Below are 20,952 nucleotides of genomic sequence, written 5' to 3'. Positions count from 1 at the left end.
TGCCCTGACTTCCCTTCGTGATGGACTGTGATCAGGACATGTAAGCTGAAACAAACCTTTTCCTCCCTACGTTTCTTTTGGTTGTGTTCATTGCAGTAATAGAAAGCAATCTGCTGCACCCTCACAGGCTCATGTGTCTGAACTTTGTCCTCAGCTGGTGGCGAGGTTTTGGGAGACCATGCAGTCTTTGAGACAGAGGGCCTAGCTAATGGCATAGGCCATGGGGGCTGGCGCTAGAAGGTAACAGCCTGGCCCTGCTTCCACTCATTCCTGTTTCCTATTTAGCACTATGTGAGAAGCTGCAAGCTTCTGATACCTTAGACCAGCCTGTTCCAGATACTGCACCTTCCCAGCAATGATGGACTGTTCCCCCTGAATTAATGAATTAATGTTGAACTCTGCTCTGGCTCTTTCTGTTAGGCACTTGACAAAGTGCTGAGAAAAGGAAGAATTATTTATATCATACCTAGTATTAAGAGGGAGCACAGAGGTTAAGTGCCATCTCTGAGACCACCCAGTTGCTGAGTGATGGGATTCAAATCAAGGCAACCTGGCCTCTATACTGCCATAAAAGACTACCTTTTTTTTTTTTTTTTTCTCAGAAGTAAGATCACAATGGAGCTCCAAATCCGATGATAAAATAGGATTTATCAACCTCTCCCATGTGCCTTGCTCTTTTATCAAAAGCCTGCCCCCAGCATTGTTTTGTTTTCTGATGGAGATAAGGGGCTGCTCCTCATGCAGGACTCAGCATCTGAGTCCTGGCAGTTTCTAAGTCATGCCTCTGGGTAGATGGCTCTGCTGCCTGGAGGGCGGGTGGCAGAGGTCCACAGCGACATTTACTTTCTGAACCATGGAGGTGTTTGTTAAACCGAGGCACACATCCCAGCACATGACAGCCACCTGAGCTGTGGTCCATGTCCACTGCTTTCTTTTGCTCCCTCAACCTCCAGAGAGTGGGTAAGAGGAGAAGTGTGGAATTTATGGTTTCAGTAAGTTATTCTGGGAGTAAACAGAGCTGGGTTAAAGAAAGGATTTTGCTAGTTAACTGTTAACCTAGCCTCTCTATTCTAAGCACGTCAGGCGTTTGACAGCTCACTGGATTCTGACTTTGGCTTGGCAAAGTTTAATATACAAGGAACAAATTGTGTTCATTGACTTCCCCACACCCCAACTTCAATTATGCAGTGAGCTAATCAATCCCCTTCATCTTCGTAAATAGCATGTCTTTCCTAGTTATTGAGAACTGGCTGCAATTCAGTCAAATGCAAAAATATTTACCAAAGACTTATTATGCACTTGGCACCATGAATATGGAGATTAGCTCACTCAATCATCCCTTCAGTTAATGAGTAGTTATGGAGTGCTGCCGTGTACTAAGCAAGGTCAGGTGCTAAGGGAGTAACAACAAACAAGATGATCATGACCTTTGACCCCAGGTAACTCAGAGCCTAGCAAAGAAAAATGATTGAGTCCTGTTGAGCTATTCAGAATGATGTGTTCCGTGGAAGTTACCATGCTACAGAACTGCACGCTTAGTTGGAAGTTGGGCCCAGTCCCCTCTCGGGACACAGGGCACAGCAGGGTGACAAATGGACACTCAGAGAAGAGCATTAGATGGAAAAGGGTCAGATTTACTAGAAAGGAAGGGGCCTGTGTCTGCAGCATGAGGGTGGGTGTGGGAGGTGTGGGGCAGGGACCATGCAGGTCAGGAAGGAATATGATCTCCATGGTTGAGACAGAGGGGCAGGACACGGGAGTAAGCATGCGACAGACATGATTATCTCCCTTATTATATGTGCCCCAGGGGAGGGTCAAGGAGAGGTTTGAAAGGCCACTGCAGACATTAGGTAAAAGGAGCAGGTAGAAATCAAAGGAGCCTCAGGATGGGCAGATGAAAGAGTACAGAAGGAGGAAAACTAGACCCATGCTGATAAAAGACTAACTGAGGGGTTGGGAGGGAAAGGAACCAGAGACGAATCCTTGGCTTTGGGAAGGTGCCGCCCAGCCTAGGGTCTTCAGGACCTACTGAAATGGGTGGCCAGCTGAAAGGAGGCACAATTCTGCCTGGGTTCTGCTGGATCCATCAAGTTCAAGGTAGGTTTGAATCCCCAAGAGTATTCTGGGATAAGCATCCATTCAAACTACCTAAAGGCCGGAGATACTTTGGCAGGCTCTGGCATGCCACTGCAGCCTCTGGAGGCCATAAGAGTAGTTGTGTGACAGAGAGAGACAGACTCCAGTGTCTAACCCCTGGGAGGGAAAGTCCGAGCATACAGAAGACATTGAAGGGGGCATTTGAGAGAGGGCTCTGCCATAGAAGTTGGGTGTAGCTCAGTTGGTAGAGTGATTGCCTGGTATGCATGAAGCCCTTGGTTCAATCCTCAGCACCGTACAAGCTGGGCATTGTGGTGTATCTGTAATCTCAACACTTCAAAGGTAGAGAAAAGTGGAAGTCTGGGTTACATGAGACCCTGCCTGAAAATCAGAAACAGAAGGAGTCAGGGATCAGGAACACGGAAGGTAGAGGATGTTCATGACAGTCAGCAGTATGGCCATACAGTGCTGATGTACTTTGGAGCAGAGATTTGGGTAGAGTCCAGTCAGTAAGGGCTGGAGGGTAAAGACACAGAGGCAGCTAACTGGGGGCAAGGAGTGATGTGACGAGAGAGCAGGCGAGTGGTGTGGGTCAGTGTGCTTGGCCTGCAGGAGCCTTAATGCTGGGGATTAGACAGGCTGTCAGGGCTTTGACAGACTGTGTAGAAGGAGCCAACTGTGGGATTGCAACAGCAGACATGTGTAGGCTGTGGTCTGACTGTGAGAGCACTGGGTGTACCAGAGGGGTCCACAGTAGGGACAGCTGTCCTTTGAGAACGGAAAAATACATGCGAGAATACAAAATCGAAACAGCTGAGCGTTTCTGTTGTCACCTACCTTGGTCCCACCAGATGTCTCCTCCTGGGCACCCATGGAGAGATTTTAACTGTGTTTGGGAGAAAATGGGATGTCCTTCATCAGGCAGTGCCTCAGTCACCAGGTGCTGACAGGAGATAAATAACGCCAGTAGACAGAAGCCAGCAGAGCACGTGGGTAGTACATGGGCACCATGTCCCAGAGCCAAGCCTGACCTGACTGCCACTTTCTTCTATTTTACAGTCAATTTTGACCACTTCCAGATCCTGCGGGCCATTGGTAAAGGGAGTTTCGGAAAGGTAAGAACCATGTACTTTTTAAAACAAACCAAAAAAAAAAAAAAATGAAATATGAAAGTCTGGTTGCTTGAGCGTGTGTGTGTTCTCTGGGTCTGGGCATTTCCTGTTGACAGATTTCTGTTTGGTAATTCTGAGACATGAAAGGAAGCCTAAATGGTTTCCTTGGATTCTAGTGTATTTTACTCTGAAAACGGAATTAACCACAGAGTCTGGGCTTAGGTGACTCCCGGTGGCAATTGCTTCTATATTGCTAATGCAGGTCTTCCTTGAGAGGAATGAATGAAGAGAGTGGATCCCTCCTCCAAACTTAACATGAGATGGCTGTTTCCTGCTCTCAGACATTTGGTTTTTACAAAAATTCACACTTGTGATTCTTGACTCTGGGAATAAAGGCCACAAAAATTAGGAGAAGGTAAGGTTTTTAGGGGAAAAGAGGTTCTCCTAGCAAGTCCTAATCTGTTCCCACAGAAACTTCTTTTGGCAATAATTGTTCTAAGTACCTTTGAAAATCCAGTTACTCCATTATACTCAAATGCTATTATTTACTTTTTATGGATGAATTGATTTAGACTCAAAAGCTTAGACTCAGTAACTAGCAATTATAAGCTACTTTTCTTATAGCTGAGACAGAATGCCTGATATAAAAAAGTTAAAGAAAAAAGATTTATTTTGGCTCATGGTTTCTGTACACCATGGTAACAAGAGCAGGTGGTGAGGGCTTTTTCACTTCTGGACAGACAGGAAGTGGGCATAGGTATAGGAAGGGCCATGACTACTTATAGCAGCTGAGGATGCTGGGAGAATAAGCACCCCTTGTTTTCATCTCATGATAGAGAAGTAAGCTCTTTTTAGAGGAGGATAGGAATAAGCTGGGGGCCACGGTGTCCTTGGTGTATGCCAGGTACTGACAACCATTTTACCAGTGAATGTGGCCTTAATGGAGCAGGAACTTATCATGCAATGGCATAGATGGACAGCTGTGTGAACCACCATGCTCAGTGGAAACCCCATTCCTGAGTCAGAGGACCTCCTCCACAGGGAAACTTTTTCTGGAGGTTTCTCCTCTTTGGCTTGTGAATCCCCAATGGTCCTTCTCACATAGTCCTTCTGAAATGCAGTGTTGAGGATCAATTCACTTAGCAGAATGTGAATGATTTGATGCCCAGTTCTGCCAGTCTAGACATAACTGCAGGCATCCTGGGGCAGCAAGGCCAGCCTACCTTTTCACACCCCATTTGCAAGCTCTTCAGTACATATGTATAAAAATGTTAGCTGTTTGTATCATCCAGTGGATTGTACCACTTGCCAACTGAACAGACTCTGGCCTCTTTGAGTCAGAGGGGCTTCCAGTGCACTGGCAGATCAGCCAGTGTTTACAGAAGGGACTCATACTTACATAGCATCTCTATGCAAACAGAAGATCCCTATGGAGTCACTATTGACAGAAAGCAGTTGGCTCAACAGTGTTTATAGCTAGAGAGTTTCTCTTTGGGTCCCACCAAGCCCCCACAGTCCCTCAGCCCACTTATAAAATAATCACCCAGACACTTATATTACTTATAAACTGTATGGCCATGGCAGGCTTCTTGTTATCTAGTTCTTCTTTCTTAAATTAACCAATTTCTATTAATCCATACCTTGCCACGTGGCTCACTGGTACTTTACACCCTGCTCCTCATCGAGGCGGCTGGCAGCATCTCTCTGCCTCAGCCTTCCACTTCCCAGACTTCTCTCTCTTTGTCCCGCCTATTCTTCCTGCTTGGCTACTGGCCAATCAGCGTTTTATTAATCAATCAATCATCCACAGCAAGTGTTGCTGACCATCCAGCACAAATGCTGCTCCAGAAACATTGCTCCTTAAATGGCTAGTTGTGGAAGTTGGTTTGTAGCTTCCAGGAGATTTTATCAGAAAGTCTTCAGTCTGCTCAGAGCTATACATCCTGGTTAGTGTGTGTCAACTTGACACACACTGGAGTCATCTAGGAAGGGGGAACCTCAACTGAGGAATGGCTTCCATCAGATTGGCCCATGAGCATTGTTTTGACTGATATGACAGGTCCCAGTCCACTGTGGGCAGTGTAACCCCAGAGCAAGTGGTCCTGGGTTGTACAGGAGAGCAAGCCAGTAAGCAACCAGGGCCGCTGCCTCAGTTCCTGCCTCCAGGTCCTTTCTTCTCTGGATGATGGACTGTAACCTGTAAGCGGAAATAAGCTCTTTGCTTTCCAAGCTGGTGGTGTCCAGTGTTTTATCACAGCAACAGAAAGATAACCAGGCCAGGTAGTGTCACCTATCTCCACCATCTTGGGCTTTTAGGGTCCTTGAAATGGCTAAACTCTCCATTAGGAGTTGAGAAATCATGAGTAGGGGCAGCTCTGTTTCATCCTTAAGGTTTTTCTTTCTTCATGTGTATGAATGGGTGTGTGGTATACATCCAAGTGTGGGCACATGTGTGGAGTGCATGTGTGTCCACACCTATGTAAAGACCATCAGGAGTCTTCCTCAATCACCTGACCTTGTTCACTGATTGAACTCAGTGCTCACTGATATAAGGCTAGTGTGTCAGCTTCCTCTGGGGACCCCATGTCTCCACTTTCTGAGTGCTGGAAATACTGGTGAGTTGCCATGCCCACCTAGCTTTTTCCTGGGCTCTGGGAATCCCAACTCCAGTCCTCATGCTAGCTTCCTGTGGTGCTGTAACCAAGGAGCCCCATCCCTTCCCTGGCTTTGTTTCTGAACTCAGTGGGGGAAGAGGCTGCTGCTTCCCTGTGAGGATGAAGTCATCTCTAAGTTTTCCTGAAACCTCCTTTACCACATCAGGCATCCCCTTCCTGCCATGTCACAGGGGCTGTGAGTGAGTGAGTTCACTAAAGACCAGACTGATGGAAAAGAAGGATTTGATGAAGGACACTAGAAGGACTGAGGCAGCCAGTCTGTGGAGACGAGGTAGAGCCCTGCAAGCTGGGAAGCTTTTTTGTAGATTGTATGAGGAAAGTGGTCAGGTTTCATCAGGGTGGCCCCTTTGAGGATGTTTCTAAGGGAATGGTTATCTATGTGAACATCAGACTTTAGATGATCAAAGGCTTCTTATTAGGGCAGATTTCTCAATAGCATCAGACTGGCCTATGTTGATCACAAACAGACTGCTATGCTAACTCTTTATAGAGGTAACAGCCCTACACAGAGGCAGCAGTAGCCTTGTCCTGGCCCCAATCTGCTATGAGACCAAACAGCTTTGTTCTGGGGCTGAAGCATCTCAGCATAGCCATTTCCCCAGGTCAGGGGCAGGAGTTTGGAACTCTGCAGCAGGGTTTGTCATGTCTGCTTGTTGAACTGCCACATTCTTTCCTTGTGTCCGTTGAAATAGCTACCCAGCGTCTCTCATTTGAGAGTGACATTGTTTGGCTTTCATATTTTAAAGCAACCTTGCATAACTCAGACAAATCCCAACTGGATATTCTACTTCAACCTTTTCCTGTATCATTGAATGTGATTTGCTAACATCCCATTAGCGATGACCATCTCTTTGGTCTGGGATGACAAAAGGCAAAACTCTTAACTGGGTCCCAGCATTCAACTCTCTGCTTCCTGACTATGGTTGCAATGTGGCCATCTGCCTCACGCTTCTGCCACCATGATGAGCTGTGTACCCACAAACTCAACCAAAACAAATTTTTCAACAAGCTTTTGTTAGGTTTTTGTCAAGGAAGAGAAAAGAAGTGACACAACGTTGTTGTTCAGATCCGTGTGTGCTGACTTGGAGACGGAGTTGTTCGTCCATTTTGAGATAGTTGTGTCCAAACTCTAATATGACTCTGGGATTGCCATTTCTTGCATAAGTCTGCCACTGTGTGCATCTTGCTCTTAGAGGTCTGAAGTCTCGGACACACACCTTTCTCACTGTTATGTTCTCAGGATGAATAGATCCCATTATTACAAAATGCCTTTTCCATCTCCGCTAATACTCTCATTTTAACTTTTATCTTTCCTGGAATCAACATAATTATTGCCATCTATTTATGCTACTGTTTACATAGCATCTATTTTATTTATTTTCATTCTGCCCTTCACATTAAAAATAAATACTGAGAAGACAGCGCATAGTTAGATCTTGCTTTTAAAAGATCCATTTTACAAACTCTGCCTTTTTAGTTGGGCTGTTCATTTGATTTGTGGTTGATGTAATTCTTGGAACTGTTTGGCTTATATCTGGTGTGTTTTTATGATTTTATTTATCACCTCTCTTTTCTTCTTCTATCCTGTATGTTTCTCCTATCCTGTATTTTTCAGAATAAATATTCAGAACTGCCTTCTACTTTCTCTAGTGAGGTTATAGCTACACTTTCCTGTGCTATGTTTTTGAACTATTGCTCTAGGAACTAGCACACATCTCATTTATTTATAATATTTCCCTAAGACACAGGACACGGCAGTTGTTCATGTCGGTTTCCACCCTGTCAGTCCTTCCCTGTAGTTCTCGCATGTACTGCAGTTTCTTAAATTTTAAATCTCGACAGATGACCTTAGAGGTTTTTAAATTTTAAATTACAAGCTACTCTTGTCTCCTACCCTTCAGAAAATTTATTTTTAAATGTTTTGTTAACTTTTGGGAAGTTGTGATAGATTATGTCTTGATGCAAACTTCTGCTTTAAAAATAATTTCTTTTGTGGCTTGTATTTCCTCTCTTTTCATTTATTTACACCATATTGACCATTAGAGAGTTAGCTCAGTGAGCCGTGTGCACTCAGCCTCTAGTGTTGGCATGGTGTTTCCATTCTCTTTATTTCTCAGCTGGACTTCTTGCTGTCTACCCACTACATGTTCTCTTTAGGGGGTCTTTGGACCTGTAGCAGAGCTTGTATCATACCAATGGCTCTTCATCTCTGGATGCCTCTGAGCAGCTGTAGCCCAGAAACCTAAGGGGCTTGCCCTTGACCCCACTGATGCTAGCTGAACTTAACAGCAAGAGAACACAGCCCAACACACAGGAATCCTGCTGTTGCTTCCCTCCCTCATGTGCTGACGCTACAGCTCAAAGAACCTCGAGGCTCCTCTTCCAATTTACACCACAGTTGGGTTTCATGGCTTTCTTCTGTGCCCTCCTGTCATTGACAGTTCGGGTCTTGAACCCTCTGTATCTCTTTGTGACATGCTGTTAGACATGTTAGCATGTGGCATTGTGATCTTTCAAACTGGCTTTATTCTGTCATCCCTTGACAATGTCTGCCTTTTCTGCCTCATCCTGTCCTGCTATTTGGCACATGATCTGGCTCCTGATACCTGCTGTCTTGCGTATTGATGCCTTAGAAACTTACAGCTATAGTTCATCTTTTAGAAATCCCAAGCTTCCTGTCATCTGTTTCTAAGTCAGAATGTAGCAATGTTTTAAAGACGCTCAAATTCTTGGGGAATACACATTAATGTCATGTGATTGAGATGAGGTTGGCTTACTTTCAGGGACTAGAAGGTAGCTTTGTTCTGAGTGAAATACCAAATACTGGCCACTTCTATGGCCAATGCTGATTAAATCTTGAGACTACTCTTAGATATAATGGAACCAGGCTGCTGCAGGGCGAGACCCTTCTAACAGGGCGTGAATATTTGGAGCTTTGCTTTCTGTCTTGGGTAGGCTGTCTCACAATATTTAATTAAGAGTTCATTGTGAAGGATGACAATAGCCTGGTTATCAGCAGGTGCACACGCACATGGACTTTCCAGCAATCACGTTTCACACGCATTCTGGGAGCAGTCTTGCTTCCTATGTGCCACCAAAGTAAAGAGCTTCAGGTTACTGAATTTACAAAGAATTAGCCTTTAAAAAAGTCATTTGGGTCTGAGTTCTGGGGTGGCTGAGGTATAGCAGATAGGTTTCTGGACACTTGGTTGTAGTTAGAGTTTTCCTGCCTGGCCCAGTCAGGACAAATCTCTCTTACCCGCCCGTCCCACAGTCACTCAGACCCAACCAAGAAAGCACACAGAAACTTACATTGTTTAGAAACTGTATGGCTGTGGCAGGCTTCTTGTTATCTACTTCTTCTGTCTTAAATTAACCCATTTCATACTTTGCCACATGGCTTGTGGCTTACCAGTGTCTTTACATGTTGCTTCTCATGGCGGCGGCTGGCAGTGTCTCTCCCCAGCCTTCTACTTCCCAGAATTCTCTTCTCTCTTGTCCCGCCTATACTTCCTGCCTGGCCACTGGCCAATCAGAACTTTATTTACACAGAGCGATATCCACAGCACTTGGTGAAAATGCTTTAGATTTTGGGTGAGTCTGGCTCATATCAGCCATAGGCACCTGGGTCAGTGAGTAAACTGACACTCTCAGCTTGGGTTCACGTTTCTAATGTAGATTGGGAATGGAAGGTCACAGAGGAAGTGCTGGACTCCACTTGCTGTTTAGCACCCTCCTTCTTGTGGAAGCAATATCCCTCCCTTCAGAGGACATACTCCCTATCACTGGAGTCCAGGGTGGCTGTCAATCACCATCTTTGTCACGTACCCCTGGAGATGGGTATGTGATGGGACATGGTTGGACCTGGTGATGGGCTGAAGGCTCAAAGGCTTGTGTGATTCAAGCTCCACCATTCACCATTCACATCCCTTCAGTGGAATCTTCCCTTACATGTCAGAGAACAGGCTGACTGTGTGGGTGGCTCATCCCTCCATAGGGGATGATGCTGAAGGCTTTTCTAAAAGGAGGAGAGAAGAAGGTGCCAAGCAAAGAAAGAGACAGATGCAAGCTGGAGAAGTTGGGGGGTCAGGTGGGTAAGCCAAGCACTTGCTTCAGTAGCACTTTGTTGGTTTACCACAGCTCAGGGCCTGCTGGTGACTCCGCTCCCTATGGGCTCCCTTTGACCTCCGATGGCTGAGCCCAGGGGGAGGTAGGCCCTCGGCATGGACTTGCACACCAACAGGGCTGAGTTCTTTTCAGGAGAGGGTGGAGAGCACTATGGGAAAAGCGACTCAGGAGTTCCCCTGGAAGTGATGGGCCCTCTGTATGAGGACTGCAAGACTGAAGTAAAAGAAATCAAAATTTCTTAAAATCACAGAAAGTAGCCTGAAGTTATACAATAATAGCCCTCCATGTTCCTCAAAGGAAGATTCTTACTAAAACTGAGCTGGTGTTGATCCATTGATAACCTGCACTCCATATTGCCTTGTTATGCATAGACAGACGCTCCCCATACACAAGCCCAGGGCAGCTATTTCGTCCCAGGTCCATGAAGCTGTGTATAAATGCAGTGTGGAAAAGCACTTGATTAGAAGCAGAAAAACCAGCTTAGTATTCAGACAGCAGCAGGTCTATCCAAGAGTTCTGTGTTGAGGACACTGCAAGTGCAAAGGCCCTGTGGTAAGCACAGAAGTGTCAGTGGGCACACAGGGCACACATGTCTGCCTGATGCAAAGCACAATTTCTGGCAGCTGGGAAGCAGAATATGTGGTTGCTCTGTTCAAGAAACTATGTCAGTTAATTAAGTTGTGAAGTAACATTTTGGGTATGAGCATTGGCTCGCAGTTTTGGCCCAACCACAAGCCTCTGGGCAAGTTGCCGGATATCCTCGGCTGCTGTTCTTATGTCAGAATCCTTTTTAGAAAGCTTAAAGGAGATGCTTGCATTAGGCATCCTTGTTCTCCCAGACATAGTGAGGAAGGATGGAATCCATTTGTTTGCAACGAAGTATTTATTCCTTCCATATTAATTAGTGCGTTAGGCTGGAGGCGTTCTTGGAGGACATTGTAGCTTCAGGAAATGACTTAATAAGTAACTAATTGCCACAGGAGATGCAGGCTCTTTCATGATCCTTCTAAGCTCTGACTGGGGCCAATGACACTTCCCTGCCAAGGATGCTTACATCCTCAACCAGAAAGCAGGCCTCCCTGCTCATCCACATCTGTAGTGGGTAGCCATCCCAGCCTTGGCCTGGAAGTTCCAACCCCCATTGAGGCTTCAGTAATAGTCACGCCCACAAGGCGGGGCTAAAGGAGGAAGCAGAAGATCCAGGATCAAGAGGAGAGGCCTCTCTTGGTTCCAGGACCCTGGACGCTGGAGGTAGATTGAGCAGAGTTCTCCAGAGAACACCGCTGGACTGCGCCATACTTTTCCCAGACCCTACAACCTATCCCTTCATTTGTAAGTTACACCACAAAATAAACCTCCCTTCTAACTACGTGGAGTGGCCTTAATAATTTCACCAATACACATCAGCAGTATCTTTCACAATGAGTGATCCCTAGGCTCTGCCTCAATCTAGCTCACCCAAAAGGGCACCAGGGACACAGAGGCACAATGCATGGATGACCCATCTTTGTCGGAGAGAGGGGTAGGTGAGGATGGGGACAAGTTATATCCTTCAAAGGTAAACCTTCATTGGCCTGCTTCTTCTAATCAGGCCCCCATATGCCGATAGTGCATTCATCTATGAACTCACTCATAGGTTAATTTGCTGATGAAATTAGAACCCTCATGATCCAGTCACTGCTCCATGACATCACCATCTGGGGATCAAGCCTGAACAAATGAGTCTTTGGGGGCATTTTATACTCAAGCCATGGCAGCTCTGGAGGTCATGATTCTGAGATCAAGGTATGGCCAGGAATGCTTCCTCTTTCCTGGTTTGCAGATGGTCTCTTCACATACTCATGTCTCTGTGTGTGTCTATGTCCTTACCTCTCTTCACAGGGAAGACTGGGTGAGGGCCACCCTGTGACTTTATTTTCCTTTCATGTCATCATCATAGGCTTCTCTTTAAACAGCCACATCCAAAACCCGGGCTTAGGACTTCAACATGTGAATTTGGGAGAAAACAATTTAGCTCAGAGTGCCAACTCTTGAAACATATCACCCAGGACCATCCATTTAGTGTCACCTTTGACACTAAATATCCACGATGTCAGTTGAAGAGTGTTTCATGTAAACACCAGCAAATGTCAGCTGATGCTGGTTATGGCTCCCATGCCAGTGAAAGGCAGTGTTGGTGTTTCAGCAACTCCCATGGATGCCACCTTGAGAATCCTTCTCCACAGGGTTCAGTTTCCACCCTATAGAACATAGTGACTAGGAACTGATATTTTACAATTGTCTCAATTAGGTTTCTATTGATATGATAAATACCATGACCAACAACAACTTGGGGAGGAAAAAGGTTATTCTTCTTACAGAGTAGAGTCCGTTATGGAGGGAAGTCAGGGCAGGAAATCAAGGCAGGAACCTGGAGGCAGGAACTGAAGCAGAGATCATGGAGGAACGTGGGTTACTTGCTTGCTCCTCATAACTTGTTCAGCCTGCTTTCTTACAACATTAGGACCAGCAGCCGAGGGTGGCACCACCCCCAGTAGGTAGGTGCCATCAGTCTCACATCAGTCATCAGTCAGAAAAACGCCCCACAGGCCTGCCTGTGGTATTTTCTCAATTGAAGTTCCATACAACTAGCTTGTGTTAAGATGACATGATACTGTCCAGCATTACAATAAAACACAAAGCCATGTAAACTGTGTGTGCTCTCTGTTTATGGGATGATGGAAAAGTAGCAGGTGTCAGCAGAAGTTGCCTCCACAGCTCCCCAGGCATATTGGGGAATAGAACCCAAAGGCTGAGTTTTGGTTGTCTGGGGATATAGAATCAGTAACGTGTGGAACACACAGAAAGAGCCTCTTCAAGGAGTAGGTTCTCAGGCTTAAGAAAGCCAATAAATGGAAATGCACCAGGAACCGGGCACAGAAATAGGAACTGGTAAATGATGGAGCTCAGAAAGTGGTGGGATGGGCACTGAGGGGCCTCCACTTTTCACTCAGGGTTCTTGGAGGTGGGACTCAAAAGGGAGACACCAATATAGAGCTAAAGCTGGGGCTTAGCCTTCTGGACCCAGGTAGGAAGGGACAGCTTAGGTTCACAATGGGAGATGTAGCCTCGGTTCCCAGCTCACAGTGACTTCCGCCTTAATGTAATGTCACCAGTCCTTCTAGGAGCCTGTGATGGCTGAGCTGCCAAAGGGTAATGAGAGTCCTGGCTAGAATGAAGGTAATGAAGATGTAGCCAAACAAGATGTTTCTAGAAAGTTCTTATGTATCCACCCAACCCTGACTGCACATCAGTGTTGTTTACAGCACCTAAAACAATAACAATAATAACAACCAAACCAACCAACCAAAGCCAACCAAGCAAACAAACAAACAAACCCCACAAAATTCACTGGTCTTCTGGGATTGCTGGGATGCTCATAAGTCAAGGCTGTCAGTACTGGGGACATGAAGCAGAGGGATGCCCATGGGATGCTGGTGCTGTATGGAGTTCCTGTGTGAATCATCATCTTGATGGCTCTGGAGCCTTTTCCACATTGCTGGAGTTCCACAGCCTGGCACACACTTTCCTTAGCAAATCTTGTGGTCTTATACCAGCTAGTGTTTGTTTGTCTCAATACATCACAGTGACTAATGATAACCCCAAAGCCCAATTGATTTCTACTAATGAGAAGTTAATTGGGGCCTTGCCTTATGGGCAGCTTAGGGTGGCTTTGGTCAGATCCTTTGTTCTTGCCTCATTAATGATGATTTCCTGTGGACACAGATTGGAGCAGCCTTACTGAGGACTGTCAGTGCCTTTTAAGACCTAGCTTTAGAGTTTCAGGTCAGATACACCAAGGACCTAGGCTCAGTGACTATAGGTGACAGTAATTACCTTCACTCCTGATCACCTACCTGCCCAGCATAGAGGTCATGTGCAGGTTGTTTCAGTAGATCTATGGCATGGCTGTCTTGAGGGTTAGAGCCAGGAGGAGCCGTCCTAGGTCTCCAGGGCTGGTTCTAGCCATTGGTATGTCCAGCACCTGGCAGTTCTTCTGTGCAGGTGCTACTGGAGCTGTTAGGGCCCTCGCATCCCTAACCAACTAGCCCAGGCCACCCATTCTCAATTGACTAATGAAATCAATTAATTGCTAAAAGTCAGAATAAGGACATTTATTCAACATGGCCATATTGACAAGAGCAAGAAATAAGGTAGTCCAGTGTCACCCCCAAGTTCATCTTTGGGGTTCTCACATAAGGTTTAGGCTTAAATAGAGAGACAGAGGTGTCTATATAGCTAAGTGGCCCTGGGCAAGGTGTGGTCCTGCCCGCCACTGACCCATTATTGTCTTGAGGTCTGAAAAGTGTGTGAGATCACTTTATGGGAGACAAATTCCTCCCCTGGCTGGTACCAGGCTCCAGTCTTTTTCTTCTCCCAGCATGAGAATGTTGGGGAAATTACAATTCCATAGGGAGCATTGTTTGAATGGCCAATAGGAGGGTCACAAGTGTCTCTTTAGTGTATCTTTCTTCCTGCCACAATGGGTACACTTTACTTTCATTTTTCCTTCCATAGTCTAAAGTTTTCATTACAGGGGTCCTTCACCTTTCCAGGTTAGGTGAGTCCCTTGGCATCTGTTCCAGGCTACTGTAAGAAGGTCTGGATTATTTCCCGATTTCTGCCTCAACACATTCAGCAGTACATAGAAAAGCTGATGATTTCTATGTGTTGCTTTTATATTTTGCAACTTTGCTGAAGTGTTAGTCAGAGCTAAGGGTTTTCTGGTGGCATTCTTAGGGCCTTATAATAATACAAAAATATTGTCTGTAAACAGAGATAATTTGAGGAGGCAGGAAGATGGTTCAGTCAATAAAGTGCTTTCTTAGAACCCAAGTTTTACAAAAGTGTTAAGCATGGTACTTTGGGCTTGTAAGCCCCTCACCAGAGAGACAAGTAGATCTCTGGGGCTCCCTGACTAGCCAGGCTGACTAACATGGTAAGGGACAGGTCAAAGGAAAACCTTGTCTAAAAATGAAAAGGTAACGTCACCTAAGGTGGTTCTGTAGTGCTCACACGCATGTAAGTGTGTGCGTGCGTGCACACACACACACACACACACACACACAGACACACACACACTCCAAAACAAAGTACAGAAAAACTTTTAGTTCATCTTTTTCTATTTATATTACATTTCTTTCTTTCTCTTGTTTTATTTCTGGGTAAAAATTCTAGCATTGTGTTGAATGAGATGGAAGACAGTTAACACCCTTGCCCAGTTCTCGATTTTTGGATGTATGTTTTCAGGATTTCCCCACTTAGTATAATGATGGCTGTAAGTTTTTCAAATATAGCCTTGATTATGTTGAGTTATGCTTTTTCTATTCGTAATTTCCCCAGGGACTTTTAAGGCCTTTTCTGCTCTACCAAGATAATCTCATGGTTCTTATCCTTGATTATATTTACATGTTACATTATACTTACTGATTTATTCATGTTTAGCTGTCCTTACATTCCTTTGATGAAACCAACTGCATTATGGTGTACAGCATTTTTTGAAATAGGGTTTTTAAGTTGGTTTTCAAGAATTTCATTGATGATTCTTTTGCATCTTGTATACGTTTGGGAATTAAAAATTAAAGAATTCATTTTTTGTTGTATCCTTCACTGTTGGCCGCTATTATTTCAATCACAGTGATACTGGTTTCAGAGAATGAATTTGGTAGTGTTTATCTTTTTACCTTATGGAAAATTTGAAGAGCATTGATGCTTTCCTCCAAAGGTATAGTAGAATTCAACATTGAATCCGTTGAGTCCTAGGGGTTTCTGAATTAGGAGACAGTTACTGCTTCAACTTTGTTGTTAGACATCAATGCATGTATACTATGCTCATGACTGGTGCTGCAGAGTTCAGACAACGGCTTCAGATCTCCTAGAACTGGAATTATGGAGAGTTGTGAGCCACCATGTGGGTGTTGGGAACCAAACTCACATTTCTGCAAGAGCAACAAGTGCTCTTAACTGCTGAACCATCTCCCTAGACCCACCATTTTGGGGTCTACCTATTGATGAAAATGGGTGTTGAAGTCACCTGTTATTATTTCGCCTAGACTTTCCTATCCTGCTTTCTTCTTCAGGCTTCTGTTTGCTTGGAATGTTTTTTCTCTCCTTTGCCTCTCAGTCTGTATTTTGCCAATGAGGTGTATTTCTTCCAGGAAGCAAACAGTTGATTTGTGTGTTTTGATCCAGTGGGGTAGTCTTCATCTTTTAATTATATAGTTGAGGCCATTTGTATTTGTAGTTTTTAATTAAGAAATATTTGCTGATTCTTATGATTTTGTTGGTTTTTCTTATTGATGTACTTTTTCTCTCTCTTACTCATCTCAGGAGACTCCTGAATACCTGAGCTAGGCATATTTGATATATATTTGATAGCTATGTGATTGCCTATTTCTTTATTTCTTTCCTATGCATTCCACTTGTGACCACCTTTCTTATTTATCTCTGGGTAGAATTCCTTCAGGTATTTTCCACAGCCCTGGCTTGGCGTTCATAGACCACTGAAGCTGTGTTTCTTATGGAAGTGATTTCTCCATCAACTTTGAAAGATAGCTTTGCTGGATATAGCATTCTTGGTTGGTAGCTATTTGCTCGCAGAACTTACATGAGGTCATTGTGTGCTTTTCTGGCTTTTCACATTTTTCTGAGAGGTCCAAGATCCTTTTGATGAGTTTCCTATTGTATTTTGGTATCTTTTTCTCTTGTGCATCTTTATTCTGTAGTCTTAGCATTAACTATGGTGTGATGTGGAGAGATACTTTTCTGGTCATGTATGTTAGGGGTTCTTAATTTCTGCAGTATTGTGGTCCATGTCTTTCCCTTGAATTTTTGTTTTTCTCTTCTGTAATATCACTGAGTAAGTTTTCTGTGCATTTAGTTTAAACTCAGCTCCTTATTCTATCCTGTGATTTCTTAATCTTTTGGTCATGCTTAAGAATTCTTGAATGTTGTTGCCACACTTATTTTTTTCTTTCTTGATCGCTGGCTGAATATAATATTTCCTTAGGTTTGTTTCCAATCCTGATATTCTTTCTTCTTCTTCACTCATCTATAATGATTTTTCACTGTTTTGTTCAGTTGGTTCATTGACTTTTCATTAACAACATTTCTAAGTTTTTGGTTCTTTTAAATTGTTTTTCATAATCTTAATTTTCTATCCATGTTGCTGGCTTTGCTATCCAGGTCCTGAATTGACTTCCTTACTTTATCTGTTCGCTTTTTTGCACCCTCTTTGAAGTTATTTATGATTTCTTAAAGTACATTTTCAAATTCTTTGGCATTTTGATCATTTTATTATCTTTAGTTTGAGCTATTGAGGGGTTACAATCTTTAAGATCAATCATATTGTTTTTCTTTTTCTTATATAAGTCATGTATTTCTGTTTTGAAATTGATGAATTAAAATTAGGCAGCTCTGAGGGAGACAGCCCACCTCCCGGCTTTCCTCTGTTGAGTTATCTGCTGTCCACTACAGCATTCACAGGACAGAATCCACACCTCTTCTAGCTCTCATGGGACTACACAGGTTTTCGGAGTGATTCAACGTTAGTCATCAGGGGAAAGGCTCTTCCTGAGATCGTGCATCTGCCGATTTGTTTCAGATCTGTTGAGATGCAAGACAGTGCTGTCTTCAATCTACCATCTTTCCATCTCCCATTTGCTTTCCAGGCCTCTTCTCAGAATGCAAATGAGAAGCACCAGAAACAAGAGGCCCTGATTGGTGACATTATCCACCCACTGCTGTCTGCCTTCAGACGTGGTCTCAGGGCTTCTGGAGCCAGCCTGAATCCCCACCAGGCAGGGCCTCTAGAGGCCTTCATACACTGCACAATTGCTTCCTTATATTCTGCATCCCAAATTTACTGCACAAAGAAGAATCACAGACCTTTAACTTCATTCATTGATTTCACTACTTGAAAAGACAATATTTGGGAAGATTAACAGCATGCCCTATTTAATACATTGAGATTCAGATGCTATTTACTGTCCTTGGACACTCCACTTCCTTGATATCCTGTAGATTCTATCTTGGGGTGCTGGGTGTATTTGAATGACTCAATTCAGACAGAGGAATAGAAGTAGGTTCAGGCTTTCCCCGACTATCCCGAATCTCCTTGAACAGATGCAGAGTGTGTTGGAGCAGAAAGGGGTCCAGTTTCCAAGGGAAGAACCTCTGGAAGGGCCAGGAGAAAACCAGAGCTCTTCAGCCTGCTTCCACTCACCTGCTGTCTCGTTGATAGTATCTTTCACCACATCATTCCCTCTGCTAGGCAGTGTCAGTGGTGATAACAGGTGGGGAGCTGGAGGGATGGGGCTTGAGTTTTGAGCCTGAAGAAAGGACTGAAACCCATCTGTGCTTCATCCCAGAGGTGGGATGGAAATGGTGGCTGTGTAGGGTGAAGAACACCTACTAGATCATGTTTTCCTGGACCCTTACAATATGATCTTATTTGAAAATACACAAACAACCTCATCCCTGGAGGCAACATCCCAAGACAACCTACTCAGTATCTGAAAACTCAGATAGTGTTTAAAACCTTATACATACACACACACACACACACACACACACACACACACACGCACACGCACACACACGCAAACATGTCTGCAGTAGAGTTTACTCTGTGACGCCAATGCAGTGTGATATTAACAACAGCAATAATAAAAACAGACCAGGTCTAAGAACATACCATAGTAGAAGTTGTGTGAATGGGGTCTTTCTCTTCTAAAGTATCTTACTGTTCTGTATTTGCCTTGCTCTTGTGATGATGTGCAATAGTGCAGAATCACATGATGTTATGTTAGGGAAATGGTATAGGTGTTGTGATGCAGGCTGGTCCACAGGGTTCAGCTGAGAACAAGCAGTGTTATTTGTTACCAATCTCTCTCACCACCAAGAGAACTTCTGATTATTAGTTATTCCTCTACATATTCCCTTCTCTACCCTGAACTCTCATCCCCATCAATCACATTTTTTCAAATTTTATTTATTCGATGTGTCTTTTGCGTTACGTATCTTGATCCCATTCATTTCCCTATCCCTTTACATCCACTCTTTGTGTCTGAACACTCCCCAAATAATACAAAATTTGGGGCTGGAGAGATGGCTCAGTGGTTAAGAGCACCGACTGCTCTTCCAGAGGTCCTGAGTTCAATTCCCAGCAACCACATGGTGGCTCACAACCACCTGTAACAAGCTCTGGTGCCCTCTTCTGGCCTGCAGGGACACCTGCAAACAGAATATTGTATACATAATAAATAAGTAAATAAATAAATAAATGTTTAAAAAAATAATAGTTTAAAAAAAATACAAAATTTAAGAGAAAAATGGAAAGAGAAAAGAAAGAAAAGACAAAGAAAAAAGGAAAAGTAAAAACAAACAAACAAACAAATAAATGGGGAAAAACTTTAAAAATCTCATCATGGAAGTTGTAGTGTAACACTGAGTCATGTCATGAACACTTTTGTCCATATATCTTTACTTATAAGTGTTCATTGCAAAGAGTCATTGGTCTGGTTTGAGGTCTCTGGTTTTACTACCCCATCAATGCTGGACACTTGCTTGGGCTCCTTCTGGATATCCTGTTGTTGCCCTGTGTTGTGGAGATCTTGTAACTTTGGGTCTACAGGTAAGGTCCCTTCACGTGCTCCAGCAGATCATAGATGGTCTGGGTGACGGGGAGGGCTATGACATATCCTTGGGGCTGGGCCTGGGCAGCTGTGTTATCATCAACAGTGTGATCTCTGCTGCAATGCCCAGATAGTGTGCAGGGCAAGCTTTCCCATGTGTTGCTGCTGGGCAAGGGTTCAGCTCCCCACCATCCCAGCCCATTTCCTTCCTCTATCATCTCTTCCGATGTGCCATTCTATATCACTGAGAACCATTCTGACCCTCTCTCTCATGAACCACCATACCATACCTCTGCTCACACCAATAGTGTCTCTCTGGCAAGTACTGCAAGGTGGGCCCATGCTCCCCCCTCTCCCCACTAAAGCCTGGAGTAGAAGGCCCCAGACCTGTGAGTAGGTCTCCAAGTCCCACGCTGGTGGTGTGCTGGATCATGCTACCTCATCACAAAGAGATCACTATTGTGCCCAATGCTCCTGGTTGGTCCATTTGGCTGCATGGCTCTGGGTGGGGGGGTTTCTCCAGACTTGGGACAGGGGCCGGGGGTTAGGGTGTCCTCCACCCTGTCTTGCTGGGCCCCACCCATTCCAGCAGCATGTTATGTGGGATGACCCTCCACCACCACGTTTAACCCTTCCTGTTCCCTTATGTCCATTTCCCCTTTCACACTATCTACATTTTAGACCATTTTCCTTGAATATCTCCCCAAGGATTCTAACCGGTTTCTTGTATTCTATAGATACTACAATTTAAACGTGAATATCTGAAGATTTAATGCTAGATTCTACACAAGAGAATGTGTGTCATTTGTCTTTCTAAGTCTGGGTTTCCTCCAGCACAATGATTATTTCCAGCTTCATCCATTTGCCTATGAATTCTATAATTTCATTTTTCTTTATATATTCCATTGCATCATATATGTACACATTTTTTTTTGTTTATTGACTTGCTAGCTGATGGGAATCTATATACTTTCCAGTACACAGCTATTGTGAATAAAGCAGCTATGAACATGGATGAGCATCTCTATACCATGGCATAGTGTCCTTTGGGTATATGCCCAGGAGTGGTATAGCCGGATCATGTGTTAGGTGTTTCTAGATTTTTAGGAATCTCCACACTCATTTCCATATTGGTTGCACCAGTTTTCACTCCCACTATTATGAATGTGTTTCTATTTCCCACATCCACACCAGCATTTGGTGTGGATTTTTGTTTTAATCTTAGCCATTCTATTTTAAGATGAAATCTTACAGTAGTTTTAATTT

At 44.2% G+C, this 20,952-nt stretch overlaps 1 protein-coding gene across 1 annotated transcript in view; it reads left to right on the top strand.

The window, feature by feature from the left end:
• Nucleotides 1-20,952, top strand: part of Stk32b (serine/threonine kinase 32B) — a 237,080-nt gene that overhangs the window by 66,283 nt on the left and 149,845 nt on the right. The window contains exon 2 of the mRNA XM_036200879.1: nucleotides 3,157-3,212. Within this exon, the coding sequence (XP_036056772.1) occupies nucleotides 3,157-3,212 (56 nt within the window). The remainder of the gene's footprint in view (nucleotides 1-3,156; nucleotides 3,213-20,952) is intronic.

The sequence above is a fragment of the Onychomys torridus genome, chromosome 10, assembly GCF_903995425.1.
Source record: "Onychomys torridus chromosome 10, mOncTor1.1, whole genome shotgun sequence".
Lineage (NCBI taxonomy): Eukaryota > Metazoa > Chordata > Mammalia > Rodentia > Cricetidae > Onychomys > Onychomys torridus.
The sequence above is the reverse complement of the archived record's forward strand: the minus strand, read 5'-3'. Positions and strand labels throughout refer to the sequence as shown.